Source organism: Dermacentor albipictus, chromosome 4 (genome assembly GCF_038994185.2).
Source record: "Dermacentor albipictus isolate Rhodes 1998 colony chromosome 4, USDA_Dalb.pri_finalv2, whole genome shotgun sequence".
Classification (NCBI taxonomy): Eukaryota; Metazoa; Arthropoda; class Arachnida; order Ixodida; family Ixodidae; genus Dermacentor; species Dermacentor albipictus.
In genome coordinates, this window is record NC_091824.1 from 41,438,767 (window position 1) to 41,454,514 (window position 15,748).

A 15,748-nucleotide genomic window follows, 5' to 3' on the forward strand; every position below is an offset into this window, starting at 1 on the left:
TTTACTGGCCACCAGGCCAGGTAAACCCTTCGCTATGACATACGCAGCACTTGCAGTCATTCCTACAGTAGTCTCCTGTCACGGTTATCCACGTGCGTGGAGAAAGACTGCTATTTAAAATTATTGTGCAGTATTAAATGCGGGATTTGTCTGTTCTCCATATTGTCCACCATGTTGCGGTTCCGCCTTTATAAATGTAGCCCCAATGTAGACTAGCAAGTACCGAACGCCATTTATTTTGCCCACGTAGTCAAAGTCCTCGCGCACAACTCATGTCATTGCGTGCGCTAACTGAACGTGACACTGAACGTGCGCTTAACCCTAATACATGGACATGTTAGCGAAGGTGGCCGGCCAATCGCAAACATCATTTACGATCGGAAAGCTTTGTGCATTCAATCCTTGCTCTACAAGTCTAGCCGATTTAAAGTGGGATATCGCAAACGTGAAAATAAACAGAAATTTGAATAGCATCTAAAATGTGTGAAAGGAAGCCACGAGGAAACTGCGAAAATAAGACTTACCTCGGTGCAACTCTTTCCCGTTAGAAAGGCATACAATAGCTTATTTTAGAATTTTTTGTATGCGAAGCTAAATTTGTCGAACAGTGTCCCGACGTGCGACTACAACAATCAAAATTATTTTACATTGTGCACTGACGCACGACAGGAAAGGAATTCACAAGCATATGTCCTCATTTTTGGCAGCCCCGGAGTCATCAATACAACCTTTTGGACGCAACCTGGAGACAACCTGGAGGAACGAAAAGAGGTTTGTGTTATCTACGTTTGCTTTATTAAAATAAAATAGTGGCTATTACTAAGTAGAAAGGGACACACGCTAGTCAAGCAGCCGTTACCTCTTTATTCTGTTTAGCTCAACTTATGGCTCATACCTTAACGTCGGAGCGGAATGTCACGCAGCGTGCGAATAGTACGTATCCCTAGTAAATTGCAGGTGGTTGAGTTTTCGTAACGCATTTAATCGGGATCCTACGCTGACGATCCTTGTTCACGCCTCTACATGTATGGTCTTGAAGTTGTGCCTTACGCTCATTCCCATCAGGCAGGAGCACATCTATCTATTATGTGCAATCTGCAGTGACGCCCGCTAGCGGGGCTAAAGGGTGCCACGCAGCGCCACTCTAACAGGGTAATAGGAATGAAACATATGCGCAGGACAAACGCATTGTCGTCAACATGGTACGTTTTGTTTTATAGAATTAGTCCTGTGATTATTTTACTTTTTGTTGGTGTTTTAAGTCGTCTATATACAAAAGATGAATAAAGAAAGGCAGAGTACCCTTGTGCGACATTGCAGCTTCGTAGCCCAGCTTTCGGCGAAGCCGTTTTGTTAAAGGCAATTCAACAAATGATATGACTGGCCCGAAGCGAAACCATACGTTTAAAGACGTTCCCCGTTGTGCTTAACTCGCATGGACACATTGAACATTGCCCGAACATCAGATATAGCGTGCCCCCATATTTCCACTAATTCTGAAATTGGTGCCGCACTGATTTCTCCGGCAAGACCAGCAAAAACACTGTACTGGCTTCGTGTGATGCCTGAAAATCGGCAGAAAACGGGCGGTCTCTGTATATTTGCAAAACGCATAATTAAGCCCGAAATAAACTTTCGCCACCATTGCCTCTAATGTGCCCACACTTCGTCTACAGGTAAACGGGATCTGCCGTGCATTTTCTCATGCGCCCATAATTTACTTTCACGCGCTTGATCCAGAAAGCTTATACCTAGGCTGTATTGAACTCACAAATAGTTCACGTCATACAAGTTGGCTACAACGTTCCTGACGTTCCCACCAAATTAGAAATCGGCGGCTTTAATAGCTCCTCGTGGAAGAGAAAGCGAAGTTCCACACCGTTCGTAAAACGCGTGTATAAAGTTCTACGGTGCTTGAATAAGATTTTTATTTTTAATCTTAAAGACTGTACCTTACCCTCTCGCTTTCAAATCTGCCTGCATATCAACGATAACTTGCCCACTTTTACTACAAAATAGAATTAAAAGGGATGAAAAGGGATGAAGACATCGAAGGCACACCATGTAAATAATGATAATGAAACAGCGAAAGTTCTGTAACTATTATTGCGACAGCAAAAGCACAGTCGCATGAGGCGCCGTCGCCGATGGCGTCGCCGTGGCATTGCTTTCCTGCTATCGACGACGAAGGCGTGGAAAGAGGGGAAAGACGTAAGAAGGCAAAGAAACGATGTTGCTACACGTAGAAAATTACAAGGGGGTCTCCAGATACGTCAAGTGTGTTTGGCTCCAACTGCGACGAAGCCAAGTGCCACACTCACTTGGCTCTGCCGGAGACGCGGCAGCGTTCTGGGTTGCCACTTCGCGAAAGGGCGTTGTGCGCACACATGTCAGCGTTCCTGCCAAAAATTTGTGGGCATACCACACCGTCGTGAACTCCAAGCGAAATTTATACAAGCTTATGTTTGGAAGCTTTCTAACGCCGCTGGCTCTAAAGAGCTTTCTTTGCCTTTTCCTTCGACTGTTCCCATTGCTCTTGTACGCCGCTTCGGTGATGGTTCAGAGTGAGCATATACACAGCTGGAGCGTAGCAGAGAGTAAAGGTGATGCGAGAAACTCGTTGACACGTTTCCATCGACGGTCGTCACAATACCCCCTGGAGTACCTGGGCTAGAGTGGCTGTAATTTGGCTTACCTGAGCGTTGCCACAATAGCCTCCCGCAGCTGCAATTATCCATGACACCACGCAAAGGCAGCATGGGTGCCATACGCGTTCTCATTGAAATGGGATGGTGGTTTGCGCCACTAAGTTCTTGAAGTAAGCATTGCAGAAACTACAGTGACTACCTTGGTAATAATCACGCAACAGTCCAGAGGGGAGGCAGGGAAAGGATGTAAAGAAAAATGACTGTGGCTTAGGTAAGGTTAAGCCCATGATGCGAAGCATACTAGCCTTTATTTTAGTTGTTGAACCACTGTTTAGCCTGGTGAACTGCTGTTGCTTAGCTATATTTGGTTCGGCTAGACGAAGAAACAACTCATGCGTTACTCTGCTTCGCCTTCAAGAGTGGAACGCGACAGCGTTCCCGTCGACCCGCCATTACAATGGGCTACGGCGCAGTGACTACGCGCCCCGCATTGGACGCGGTGAGCAAACACGCCTCGCTGTGTGTTCCTGTCTAACACGCAGTGAGACAGCAGTTGCACGCAAGGTAACGTGTACCATGAAATCACCACTCTTGTATTGCTTTATATGCCGAAGACATTAAACATGCGCCGTCAACGTCACCGCTAAGTGTCGCTAATGAAAGCAAACTGCACATGACGCTTCGTTTACATCGATTCGTGCAGTGCGTGGGATCCGCATGATTTTTCTTCGGTGTCATTTCGTGTGCCATCGAGTTGCCACGCGTGCAACACGCTGGCACACTCCTTATCACGCTAGGCTTCTCCAACACCTTCAGCGCAACGCTAAGCACTGGTATCACTTGAAATTCGTTGAGTGTGGACGAAATTGACAGTTTCTTTTTTTTTTGCACAGCCGCAGGTAATTATGGAACCTCAAACTTTTGTCACCCGTTTCCCGCAACATTCAACCCATTTTATAGAAATGTAGGCTTGCTTCAATGTGCAGTTGTCTCGGAACAAAGAGAAAGCTTGTGGAAGACGGTCGTATATCGTTTTGGAGTGCTCTTTTTAATTCATTTTTAGCAAAAGTCGTAATTGAATCATCTCAATATATTTCCTTTCCCGCACAAACCACTCATAACATTCTCCCTATTCGTGCAAAATTCCCATAACATTGCCACACACAGTTCTACTAGGAGAGTGTCCTAATTCTACGATGTTCGTAAAACCCGCTTATAACGCTCTGCAGAGATTGACTATATACAGTAAAGCCGGTTCAGACGAAGCTTTAGCTCGAGCCTAACTCCGATGGGGCCTATTCAAGTACATTTAAAACACAAAAACGCTTTTGTGAGATAACCTCTGGACCGATTTTAATGAAATTTATTGCATTTGAGAGAGAAAGTAAAATTCTAGTAAATTTCTTAAGCAGGATATTGATTTATGGCATGAATTTTGTTAAAAGCATTTTAAAGAATTCACAAGTTTGAATAAATAGACGCACGAAGTTTGTAAATTAATAGTTTTGCATCAAGAACTGATACCGCGGTTCTGTAAACGGCATCCATTAGATAATTCAAAGTGGACGAATTCTATATGTAAATTACGTGAATTTGTTACGCTGTGTAGAAGGGTTGTGCAAAAGCTATCTTCCCATATTACTGAATTTTTTTAGATTCAGGTGTAACATATAAATTTTGTCCGCTTTAGATGTACTATTAGATGCAATACACAGAATTGTGATACCGTTCTATCGTGTAAGCTTGGTAGTATCGTCTTCCGAAAATTTTTCTTTTTGCTAATTTAAATAATAAATTGAAGATCTGAATAAGAAATTCGATACTGAGAGTCATTATACTTAAATTTTCTTCTAAATACAACAAACCTTGTCAAATTTGGTGCGGTGGTTGCCGAGAAAAACTAATTCTTCTTTTATATGTGTTTAGGCAGCAGCACCCGAGCGAAAGCTTCCTCTTAAACACATTGAACTTGGGCTCCATAATCACACAAGGCCTGCGCGCTACATCCTCCAAATGCAAGCAAGGCACCTCGTGTATTTCACCAATGTCACCGCGCAAACGTAGTACTATGTGCCTGGTATTGTGCAATGAATTAAGGGGGGGGCGGGGGGGAATTAATATTTCCTCAAGTATTTAACGCCTCTAACGCTTTCGAGCACTTGGTTAAAGGATTGTTTTGCAAGGTCTGTAATTAACTGACAATCTTTGTACGCTGCTCGCATTGTACCCATATAAGGCCCCTAGTTTCTTGCAGTGTCCACTATTTGGAAAGTTCGCTTTTCTTTGGGAAGCATGGGTAAACATCGCATCCAGTTCAAAAGGTATGCTTGTAACGCTATTCGACAGAGGCTGTTAGTAGGAGACACAGTCTTGTCCGACCAGATTGTCTCGACCACCATGCAAATTGATTCTTGCTGGCACATTTAGTTTTTACAGGACACCGGCCGGGGGAAACCAAGAACGCTTATGTTGAAGGAAGGGGGGGGGGGGGGGGCAGCGCACAAATACACAACACAGAGAAGAGAGCGCACAACAGAAACGTTGAAACTCGAAACTAAGTTCTATCTTGAAAGAAACATTATACATGGTGTCCCACCTAACTGGAGCCAAACAATAAATATATGCAAATGCCACGTAGGGGACCGAACCAAGATAACGTTGTTTGAAGTCGCTTGGAGATATTCAGATTATTTCTTATTCCACCTAGTTAGGTAATCACTGTTAATTGATTTATTAATTACATAAATAATTGATTATTTATTTAATTAGTATCTCAAATATGATATTTAAGTTGTCAATGAGAAAATTGACGAACATGAAAAACTCCCGATACAGCTTTTTGTTGCTCAATAGGTGTTATATAGAAGTGTTTTTCCGAGCATGAGAGAAGCCCGCAGATGCGCGCAAAATTGCCGCACGACTGGCCGCTCGAGGTACTTTGTCCTTCTCTTGTCGCTTGCAGTACGTCATTCCTGAATAAAGCCCACACTCGCTGACGTTCAAGAGTACAAAATGCTGGCAGTGATAAATCCCCCCCCCCCTCAAAAAAGGAGCTTCAACAGCACCAAGCACTGTTTTCAGAGTAATTGTTGCCCGACACTTCAGCTCCAGCTGCTTAGATCAATAAAATGTACCGTCTGCACCAGCTTGTAAAGCATGAAATTTGAACTTTCCGAAGGCGCAATGACATGGCACTCACCAAATGGCAACGCTAGTTGCGCAAGATGCTTGTATTGCTGCTGAAAATAATCTAGAGAACAAAACATTTGAATATGCGAAAAAACTACGCGAGCACGCTTACATTGACGTCCCAGCAAAAGCAGCGCAGTGATGGACCAGCAAGACATGTACTGCCCCTTGTGTTGGGGCTTCGCGTGACCGAATATTTGTGAGACGTGCCGGCCATCCTCATCGGGGCATCTATCCTTACACCGTTCGTTTTACAAACTTGAACCTCCGTACGGTACTCTGAAATTGTGCGAAATTCATTTACACGCAGCGCGTACACTTGCCTTTGATTTGAATTCTTTTGAATTCATCGACGATTATGATACTCACTAATGCGAAATTTCAGCGCAGATCTCTGCGTGTAAGAACTTTGAGTGTAAATATTTTCTATTATAGTTATGTAGATATACAGTTTATATAAGGAAGAGAACGCTATCAGTGGTGTGGCTGGCGCGGACCGTTTCTCTGATGCGGCACATTGCAAACGGAGCGAACTGTAGCGCGTCTGCCTCGATAACCGGGAGATCGCGAGAGGCAGTGCGTGGGCGCGGTTCACAGGAGCCACTGCAGACATACGTCCGCTCACGCAGCTCTTTGTTTCCACATATCGTATCGCTGCACACGATCTTCGCATGCCGTATCAATGGTGTCGTGGGTGAACAGATGACGGCTTGCTATTCTGTCGCCAACTCGTAGGGCTCGTCGCCGCAGCCTCTCTTGCGCGGCACTACGATTTTCTTCTCATACTTTCGCCGTACTCTCCTCCTCCGCTTTCCGCCTCATGGTTCCGCTGCACCCTCCTCCACCGCTTTGCCCCTCGCGCTTTCTTCGCTATCCCCGTCTTTCTCCCCGCGCTGCGCGTTCGCTCTTTCATCCTTCGGTGTGTTCGTTCGCTCGGTTACGCCGACGGACGCCGACGCTCAACGCAGGACCGGGCACCTTAATTATCCCCCTCCCCACATAGCAAAGAACAACAGAGAGAGAGGAAGAATACCATCAGCCTCACGTGCCATCCCTTCCTTCGTTCTGTTTTACGGTGCCTACATGTCAGGCACAGTATATCTTAGGGCATCGTACCATTCCCGAGAGAACAGCAAAGGTGTAGAAAAATGGTGGAAATGTGCAAAACATTGCTGCTGATTGTCGATGTGGCACTCACTTAAAAAAAAATGTATACTTCCATGGAAACCATGTTTGCGTTCCCCTACTCTGAAGCGCTGTCCTTTTTCTTTTTTATATATATGGCCTTCTTTTGTTCGCCTTTTTTCTTAACAATATTTCTTGCATTCTGATAGGCTCTTTTCATTGTGCTCTCGTTGGCAGCGTCATGTGTGGCCATGTGATAACGCATCCATTGCGTGCAACAGCGTATCTTCGCTGCCTTCTTTACCAAGGGAGCACACAATGCCTGTGCGGCGCTGCTAACTGCGGGTTGAGCGTTTCTTGCTGCCAATCAACGTGTGAACGGCAACACAGTTTAGCCAAAGCTTCAGAATACACGAGAATGTCGAATATTCGTCCATCCTTTCCAGCTTATTACGCCTAGTCCGAATGCTGTAAGCGCTGCCCTACAATGTCCGTACTGCAATGAAAGGCTGGAGGTATTCTCTAAGGTACAGTGGTATGCACTATTAGGCACTGTATGAAATCAAAATTACTACCACTCGCTCACCACTATTTCTTGATTTATTGCGAGGGGCTTGGTGACCAAGTGTTACAGTTTTCGTTCAGTGACGCTCTTTGGGTCACTGATACAGTCACTCAGTCACTCATACACTCACTCATACACAATTATCTACGTAATTACTCGTGAATTACTCGTGCTATGTTTGTTTGTTCAGCGTCCCAAACATAAAATTCCGCACTTGAGAAGTTTTGTTGTAGTTTACATCTTTTCTCGACGTTCTTCCGCTGTGAACACACAAGATGGCGAGTTGATGAGCTTCCAGTACAAATAGCTAAGTAATAATTCTACAGTTCTTCCTCCTGTAACTAGAAAACTGCTTTAGTCAATTAATTTCCACTATCTGCTGTTTTTCAACTGGTGCCTGAACCTACGTACGGGAGTTGTTCTTGCACTTCACTCTTCTCGAAACGCGTCTGCCTCGACAAGCACTCGAACCACCGCTGAGGCGAGTCATCGAGTAGGCCTTGGAGTAATAAATGGCTAAGCTCCTTTATGAGGGCACTGGAAGACTTCGATCTAGACTTTCTAGGCTGGCCGCGCTCGAGCACTATCTGATTACAGTGAGGGAAATAGCGGGCGTAATTCTAACAATACATTATTGTTTCTTTATTTCGCTGGCCTAGGGTGTTACGAAAATGTCTATCTTTTCGAAGCTTTCAAGTAATCGTTGGTACCTACATTGTATACCAACTCATGTGCGTCTTCAGCAACTCTCCTTAGGTTTATTTTAACATAGAATCATTACTCTGCCGCCCCGCTTTTCTAAATTACGCAGTTCCTGGAGAAGACGGCAGTCCGCGCGCATCCGCTAGGCCGAGTGGGAACACCAAAGGAGGTTGCCAGCTGCATCGCTTTCCTGGCTTCTGACGACGCCTCGTTCGTAACTGGAATCACGATGGTTGTGGATGGAGGTCTGAAACTCACGTCCGGTCTCGCGGTTCCAACCCCATGCTACAACGAGTAGATGACTGCGTTACAGCAACGCGAGAGGATTTTTCCTCAGCCAGGTCTCCAAGCTTTGATAAACAGCAGCGTGAAGCAAAACAATATACAGAGGTACCGCATGGAATAAAATAAAGATCTTGAGGACCGCACCAGAAATTTACCTTCTGCGGCTCATTTTTTTTAGGTTTCTTGTAGCTTTCGTGCGTTGAAACATGCATAGTCATGTGACTTGTGCAGAATACGAAACTGCGACATGATATCTCACTACACGATGGCCACCTTGTTGGAATTCAGAGCGCCGCTGCATTGTGAATATAGGAGGAATGGTAAACAAATACTGAGTCTGATACCTTGCAATCTGTATTTCGTAAAGCTATTCATCGGCGCCTTTAACCCTTTTCTACATTCTCCCTAGTAGGTGAATGAGCCCTTACTACCGTTTCTACGAAGCCTAGGCAACATGAGTGCAGACATCCTTTGACACCTACTTAACTCGCCTACATAGTTCGAATCTCGACAAACGCTTCATATATGTAGCGTTTGTTGTCGTAATTCCAGCTGTATCATAGAATCATTGTCAGAAGGTACTTAGGCTAGACTTGAGGAAGCGACGTGCTCTGACTGCGTCTTCAATACATGGCTCTAGTTTTGCAAGTTCGTTTTCTTGCCTGTTATAAATGACACGTACACCCAGCCACAAGATACTACGGAGCAATAAATCTGACAAAAAAGATTAATATAACCACACCCTCACAACGCAGCCTGGTATTTGCATTTTCAGCCTTAAGTGGAATGTGCTAACAACTTTATTGTACAAATACTGGCTACTGCTACAGGCTCCTCGGGGATTACATGTTTTCTGAGGACCCGCGGTCGGTGAACACTTATGGCTTGGTGTACTATATGGCGGGGGCAAATTGGTCAGGGTTAGCCTTGAAATTCTAATTAGACCAGATTTCTCCACTAATTCATAGTAATATCAACAAAGGACACCGTCGAAACAACAAAGCACCCCAGAAAAGCTATGACTCCTATCCGTAGATGACGTCATTATACATTTTTCGTTGCTTATGCCTGTGCATTCTGGCAGATATCCGTTGTCTTCGGCGAAGACACTTTGGAATAGCTATTGAAAGCGGAAGCAATTACCTTTTCGTGGCTTTCACAAAGTGCATCTATGATAAATATGTCACGTGGATTAGAATGCTGTCTCTTCGTTCTCCAAAAATTTTCAGGAGAAGTTCTTATGAAAGCGGGGAGAGTTCCTTAAAATATTTTTCTTTAGCTTGTGCAGTTTGTACTTTTAACTATTGTGATACCTTGTCTATGGTATTTTAATTTCATGAGAGTTTGGTTTTAAGGATCTTTGCTTTTTTATGCTTTTAAGTTTGTGCGTTATGTGTATATTGTCTCGACTAATCAAATGGTTTTTGTGCACAGATTTCTTAGCTATTTCGGGTACAAAGCACTCTATGCAGTCTTGAACAATTTTGTAGAAAAGAAAGCAAAGGTCGTTTACACTACAGGTATTATTTGGAAAAGTGTTATAGAGAAAGCTCAACTAATCCATGACAGACTCATTGCCTGCGCGAGCAAAGCTAGGAAACAATTTATTTCATTATGGTGACGTATAACGTGCCTTTTAAAGTCGTCCGAGATGCCATTGGTCACTTGAACTGAAACATCATTTGTTATGTTACCGCTCACAAAGGATATCTCTAGCACTGATTCGGAGTTATTATGTTTTCTGGTAGGCTCACTGAAAACCTTTAGGAGATCAAAATATTAGGCAATCTCGACTGTTTTAGGTTCAGAAGATTTGGAGGATTGAGTCGTAAAAGTAACCCAGTTATTGTTAGGCTGGTTAAGGTTGCCAGCAATGATTAGTCTATCATCAATTTTAACGTGACACTGCATATAACACTTACGTTGTTGAAAACCATAAGCCGAAGAAGCCGGGGGTCGAAAGCTCCACTTATTTTACGCGTTTATATATGGCTTAAAGAACAAGGCTTCTACATCCGGTACAACAGGCATTCTGAAAAGCTGAGGGGAAACTTTAAATAATATGGCAACACCCCCACCTCTTCTCTGTGACACTGTATTTCTTTCCACAAGTTGCCGCTCTTCTGTCTTCCTTCTGTATTCCTTCTCTATGGTACGCCCCGCCGCCCGATTCAACTTGCCCTCTCTCCCGCTACAATGGCAGCACGCCCATTGGGGCTGCGCAGCGACCATTTTCTCCTCCTTGTCTCGTGTGAACGGGAACCTAGCTGCCGCTACTTCCCGCCCCCTTAACTCTCCGACTTATGTCTCCCTCCTCCTATGTGCTTTTTCCTTCTTCTTTTCTTCTTTTTTTTTCTCTCACTGACATCCTTGCTCAACATACATGGGACTCCGCCTTCCTCTTGCCCTGCATAGTTGCCAAAGGCAGCTGTAAACCTGCCAAAGCATCGAGTGAAAGTCAATCACTGTCACAACTCTCCCTCTCAGTTTGATGTATCTGAGAACTACCGGGCACCCGGTCTGCTGTCTTCGCTAAACCAGGGCCGAACTGCACATTTTTTGTAAACCCTGATGAAGATCCGTCCACCGATCAAAACTGTTGAAATGAAATACTTATTCTGTTTACCTTGTAGCACCACTCAAGTTCTCACTCTCTCTCTCTCTCTCTCTCTCTCTCTATATATATATATATATATATATATATATATATATATATATATTTATATATATATATATATATATATATATATATATATATATATATATATATATATATATATATATAGACTGAAACTTATCTGGAATACATCGGTATTCCAGATATTTACATATTGTGGCATATTATTATAATTGTGGCTGTTTACATGTACATATTAATGATTTAGTAGTAGGCCTTAAATCAACAATTAGACGGTATGCCGATGACTGCGTCATGTATCGTACAGTGAAATGTTATGCCGATATGTCTGTCTTACAGGACGACCGTGAAAAAGTATCTATCTGGTACACGCAGTGGCAGATGACTCTGAACACTGGTAAATGCTACCAGTTCACAAAGAAAAAGAAAAAATTCCCCAGTTCCTATTCCGTAAATAATATTGCACTCAGTACCGCTAAGGATGTCAAGTACCTCGGAGTTACGCTTTCTGAAACGCTTGATTGGACTAATCATGTTAACTCAATTAGCGCGAAAGCTTACCATATTCTTCACTTTTTCCGACGGAGTTTTAAGCGTTTTCCTTCATCACTGAAGGCAACCTTGTATTTAACAAACGTCAAGACTGTTCTAGAATATGCATGCGTTATCTGGGATCCATACACTAAAAACCTTACAGAAGAAATAGAACGCGTCCAGAAGCAAGCAGCACGCTTCGTAACAGGCAATTATAATTTTACTATCAGAGGATCCGGAAAACGGGAAGGGTTGAGTTGGAAAACTCTTTCTTCCCATAGGAAAATCCTAAGATTGAAATTCCTTTACAATATATATAAAAGTAAAACTGGTATCGACAAAACACTGTTCATCAAGGAGCCGCATTACGTTTCATCTAGGAGAGACCACGCTAACAAAATTAGAGCTTATCAGTGCCGTACCAATGTGTTCAAGTATTCATTTTTTCCTAACACGATTAACGATTGGAATGAGCTCCCTAATGAAGGGATGACAGCTTCTAATTTTGAAAATGCTATTGAGAGCCATATTCTTTGATTGTTCAGTTATTCATCTCTGCACATACGCAACTTTTTTGTTAGTTACTTTGTTACTTACTTTATTTTTCACTTTCTTAGTTTCTCTTCCGCTTTTGCAAATTTCAGTGCTTAAGCTATGTTGTATTTACTGATGTATTCTTTTGATGTTGCTGAATATGTTTCCATTGTGAACCCTGTATTTTAACCCCCCTACGACAATGCTGCACAGGCGATGTAGGTATACCGAATAAATAAATAAATAAATAAATAAATAAATAACTACTTTCTCATACACATTCCAAAAATTTATGCGAAAACTATTCACCCTTGAAATTCATTGAAATGGATACATTTAGCAAACTCACCGGCTAAAAAGAGTAAATTCCAAGATGGCCAGTAATTGTTGAAAATATTGAGTTCATTTAATTGGTTGAATATGTTACTAACATCACCCTGTTTCAATAATGCACATCAAAGACAGCAATTATGCTATCTGCAAGAGGCGATTTTTAAACATTCCGTAGGTCCTAAAAATGATCACCATTGAATACCTTACCCTTTCGAACTGAACGTAGTTTGTTTCGATGGAGCGACGATGGTGGCATAGCGGCTATTACGCGACCCAATATTCAGGCGTCCGCTAAAGAAAACGCGTGGTAACAAGCTCCAGAAATCCAACAGCCCCAAGCTTATGTTCGCATGCAAAGCGTAAGAGAAATATAATGCATATGTATCTGACCACGCACTCCAAGGTGGGAATATCCCATTATGTTACAGGCCATAACGCCATGAAAAAGTTGAAATGCAAGAGAGTGGGAACACTATAGGTGCGTAGGAACACTATATAGGAACACTATAGATTACCAGTAGTTGCTTAATTGAGATTGTGATGCCTAAGTGTCGCGTACTTTTGCAGTTGATGAAGGAAAAAGAAAGCTTCTCAGCTGCCAAACAGATTTTATTAAAATCAAAATGCACAATCAGATACAACGATACGGGCACACTCGTTTTTAACACATTAGCGCTTTGTACGCAGATCTCATGCATGTAGCAGCGAGAAGATAACAGAACAAATTGGAGATTGTGTGAACATAAATAAACGAATTCGTCATCACACAATATGTTATCCTTTTGCAACGGGAGGGACATCTGAAAACTGAGCACCTAGGTACAGGTACGCACTGGTCTCGTCATATCAGCCAGAAAACAGCCAGTTAAAAGTAAAAGAGTAAAACCTCCGATAGAATATTCACACAGCTGAATGTTGTTCAAGAAACGACAAGTCCGGGTCAGGCACAGGGGCGTCGGTTGGCAGGTCGTAGACGTCCACGAAGAGCCAATCCCACTCGCTTGTGTAGCATGGCTTTGCTTCGTAAAGAATGGGGAGAGGGCAAGCCACCGGGTGCACCGGTTGGACTTCTCGAACACATCTCGTATTGGACGGCAAGGCTTCCGCTCGGCACCGTCGACGGTGGGCACCGCTCACCAGTTTCGCTGGAGGGAAAATAACACAAAAAAGAGCTTGTTATCAACAATGTTAGTCACTAAATTACAGGAACTCATTAGCTTTCGCGGCTAAAAAAAAACACGTAGCTTGGTGTAAGAAGCAGCTGTTTTCATCATTAGATTGAATTTACTCCGCTGATTATGAAAGTTCAAACTTACATCGCATTTTCTTAAACGCGTCACGTGTGGCCCAATTTCGCTTACTCAAGGCATGCCACTGTCGTCACAAAGGATTATGGTTCTAGTACTTCAATATGTTGTCTTTTTTTTTTCATTTATATATACTATGACGCAACACGTCGCAGCAGAGCGTCGTAATGTTATGGAACATGTTAGGCCATCTTCAATACCCCTCGTCTCACGGCACGATGTAGCAGCATAACAGACAAATAAGGGAGAGGCACCTGGTGACGGAACCTAGCAGGGTTGAGATCACATGTGCCTGCCTTATTCAACATGACGCAATCTACACCTCGGAAATGATTCCGGAATGTGTCGCGTTGAACAGATATTCCACAATATATTCACAGCGCCATTGGGCTTGCTACGATTTACATAACTTTTAGGTGAATGAAATTATTTCTGAAAACAATCGTGAATGTCTGAGTACTTCTCAAAAACTCTTGATGGGAAAGTGCAAATAGGAAACTTAATATATTCAAATGACGAATTTTCTGTTTCTGTTTTAAAATAGTGTAGTCGTTCATTGTAAACATAAATGTTTTGCGAAAGGTAAATACCAGTTCTCCCAATGGAAGCACTAGCATTAAACGATACGTTTAGACACAGACATATATGTCTGCAACAATGCATGTTGTAGGCACAAGGCTTCCTGTTGTCAGACAACATCATTGGACTCTGTGACAAAAAAATTAATCTTACAGCGAAGCTTTCTTTGCCCCTTCCTTTGCCTTTCTCACTGCTGCTGCTGCTGTCTGGCACACCGCGTCAGGGGTTGCTCAGAGTGCGTGGAAGAGAGGAAAGCCGACGTGAGAAACGTTCGGAGCTTTGCACCGCGTGGAATGTGCACAATTCCCTCTGGAGTTTCCTATGCGTCGCCACATTAGCATTTTGACAGCTGTAATAATCCTTGACCCCTCAAAAGCATTGCATAAATTGCAGCGCTTACGTTTCTGCTAACGTGCAAGTCCAAAGGGAAGCTAGATAGAATGAAAGAGACTACGAAGACTACGAGTGGGAGAGAAACAGAGAATGGGTAGAACGGACGCTGTCGCGTTACGAAAACAGCTCGCCCACTCTTCGCTCGCAGTTCCAATACAAAGAAAGGGGGAGGGGGTGTGTACTGAGAAAAGGTCCGCGAGAAGGCAAAGAAACGCTACAGACACGAAAGCCGTTTCGGGCAAACGGGCAGTAAGAAACAGACCTTGTCACAAGATATAATAACAATGCGATTAGTGTACTCGCTATAGCAGTAAGTGTAGCGTACGCGTATTTGTTAAAAATTGTCAAAAGCACACACGCGCGTTGTCCAGTTCATTAGTATTTATTGGGCACATTTCCAGCAGTCGCCTCCTCAGTAGAATACTCGTGGGAAAAATAATTTGAAGGTAGGTTTGCAATGACGAGTTTTTACTTTTAATGAGCAATCTGAAGAAAATAAACGAAAATGGTAATTATGCCACTTCATTAAGGCATAGCCGTTTCGCGATGCCTACAATTATGAGTGAGCCAGTCAAACGAGACCACCAAATTTGTTATAAAATTTTAATTTTTGTTTGCAAATGACCTGTAAGTGTTTAAAATCACTGATACTACAGTAAAAGATATTTGTTACATGGCAGAAGCGTCCAGTTCTAAAACTTTATCGCATTCTAAGTGTAAAACTAGCTGCCGCACACTGGAGACATGCACGGAGTAGTTTCTGCAACCAGAATTTTGAAAAGTGAATGAGTAAAATTATCGAAATCTTTTGAAAAATAAAGGTTAGGTACGCTAATGCACGGTTGTCACAACATCAAGACAGTCGTATGAATGGTAGAAAAAATTCACAACTCGTGTGACAGCTTTGAATGGTGCT

The 15,748-nt window shown here is 43.0% G+C and overlaps 1 protein-coding gene across 1 annotated transcript in view; it reads left to right on the forward strand.

Annotated features, from left to right (window-relative positions):
• LOC135907159 (3-oxoacyl-[acyl-carrier-protein] reductase FabG-like) overlaps positions 1 to 8,645 on the forward strand; it is an 84,992-nt gene extending 76,347 nt beyond the window's left edge. The window contains exons 8-9 of the mRNA XM_070538054.1: positions 708 to 771; positions 8,339 to 8,645. Coding sequence (XP_070394155.1) covers positions 708 to 771; positions 8,339 to 8,527 — 253 coding nt within the window. The 3' untranslated portion in view covers positions 8,528 to 8,645. The remainder of the gene's footprint in view (positions 1 to 707; positions 772 to 8,338) is intronic.
• Positions 8,646 to 15,748: the final 7,103 nt, after the last annotated feature.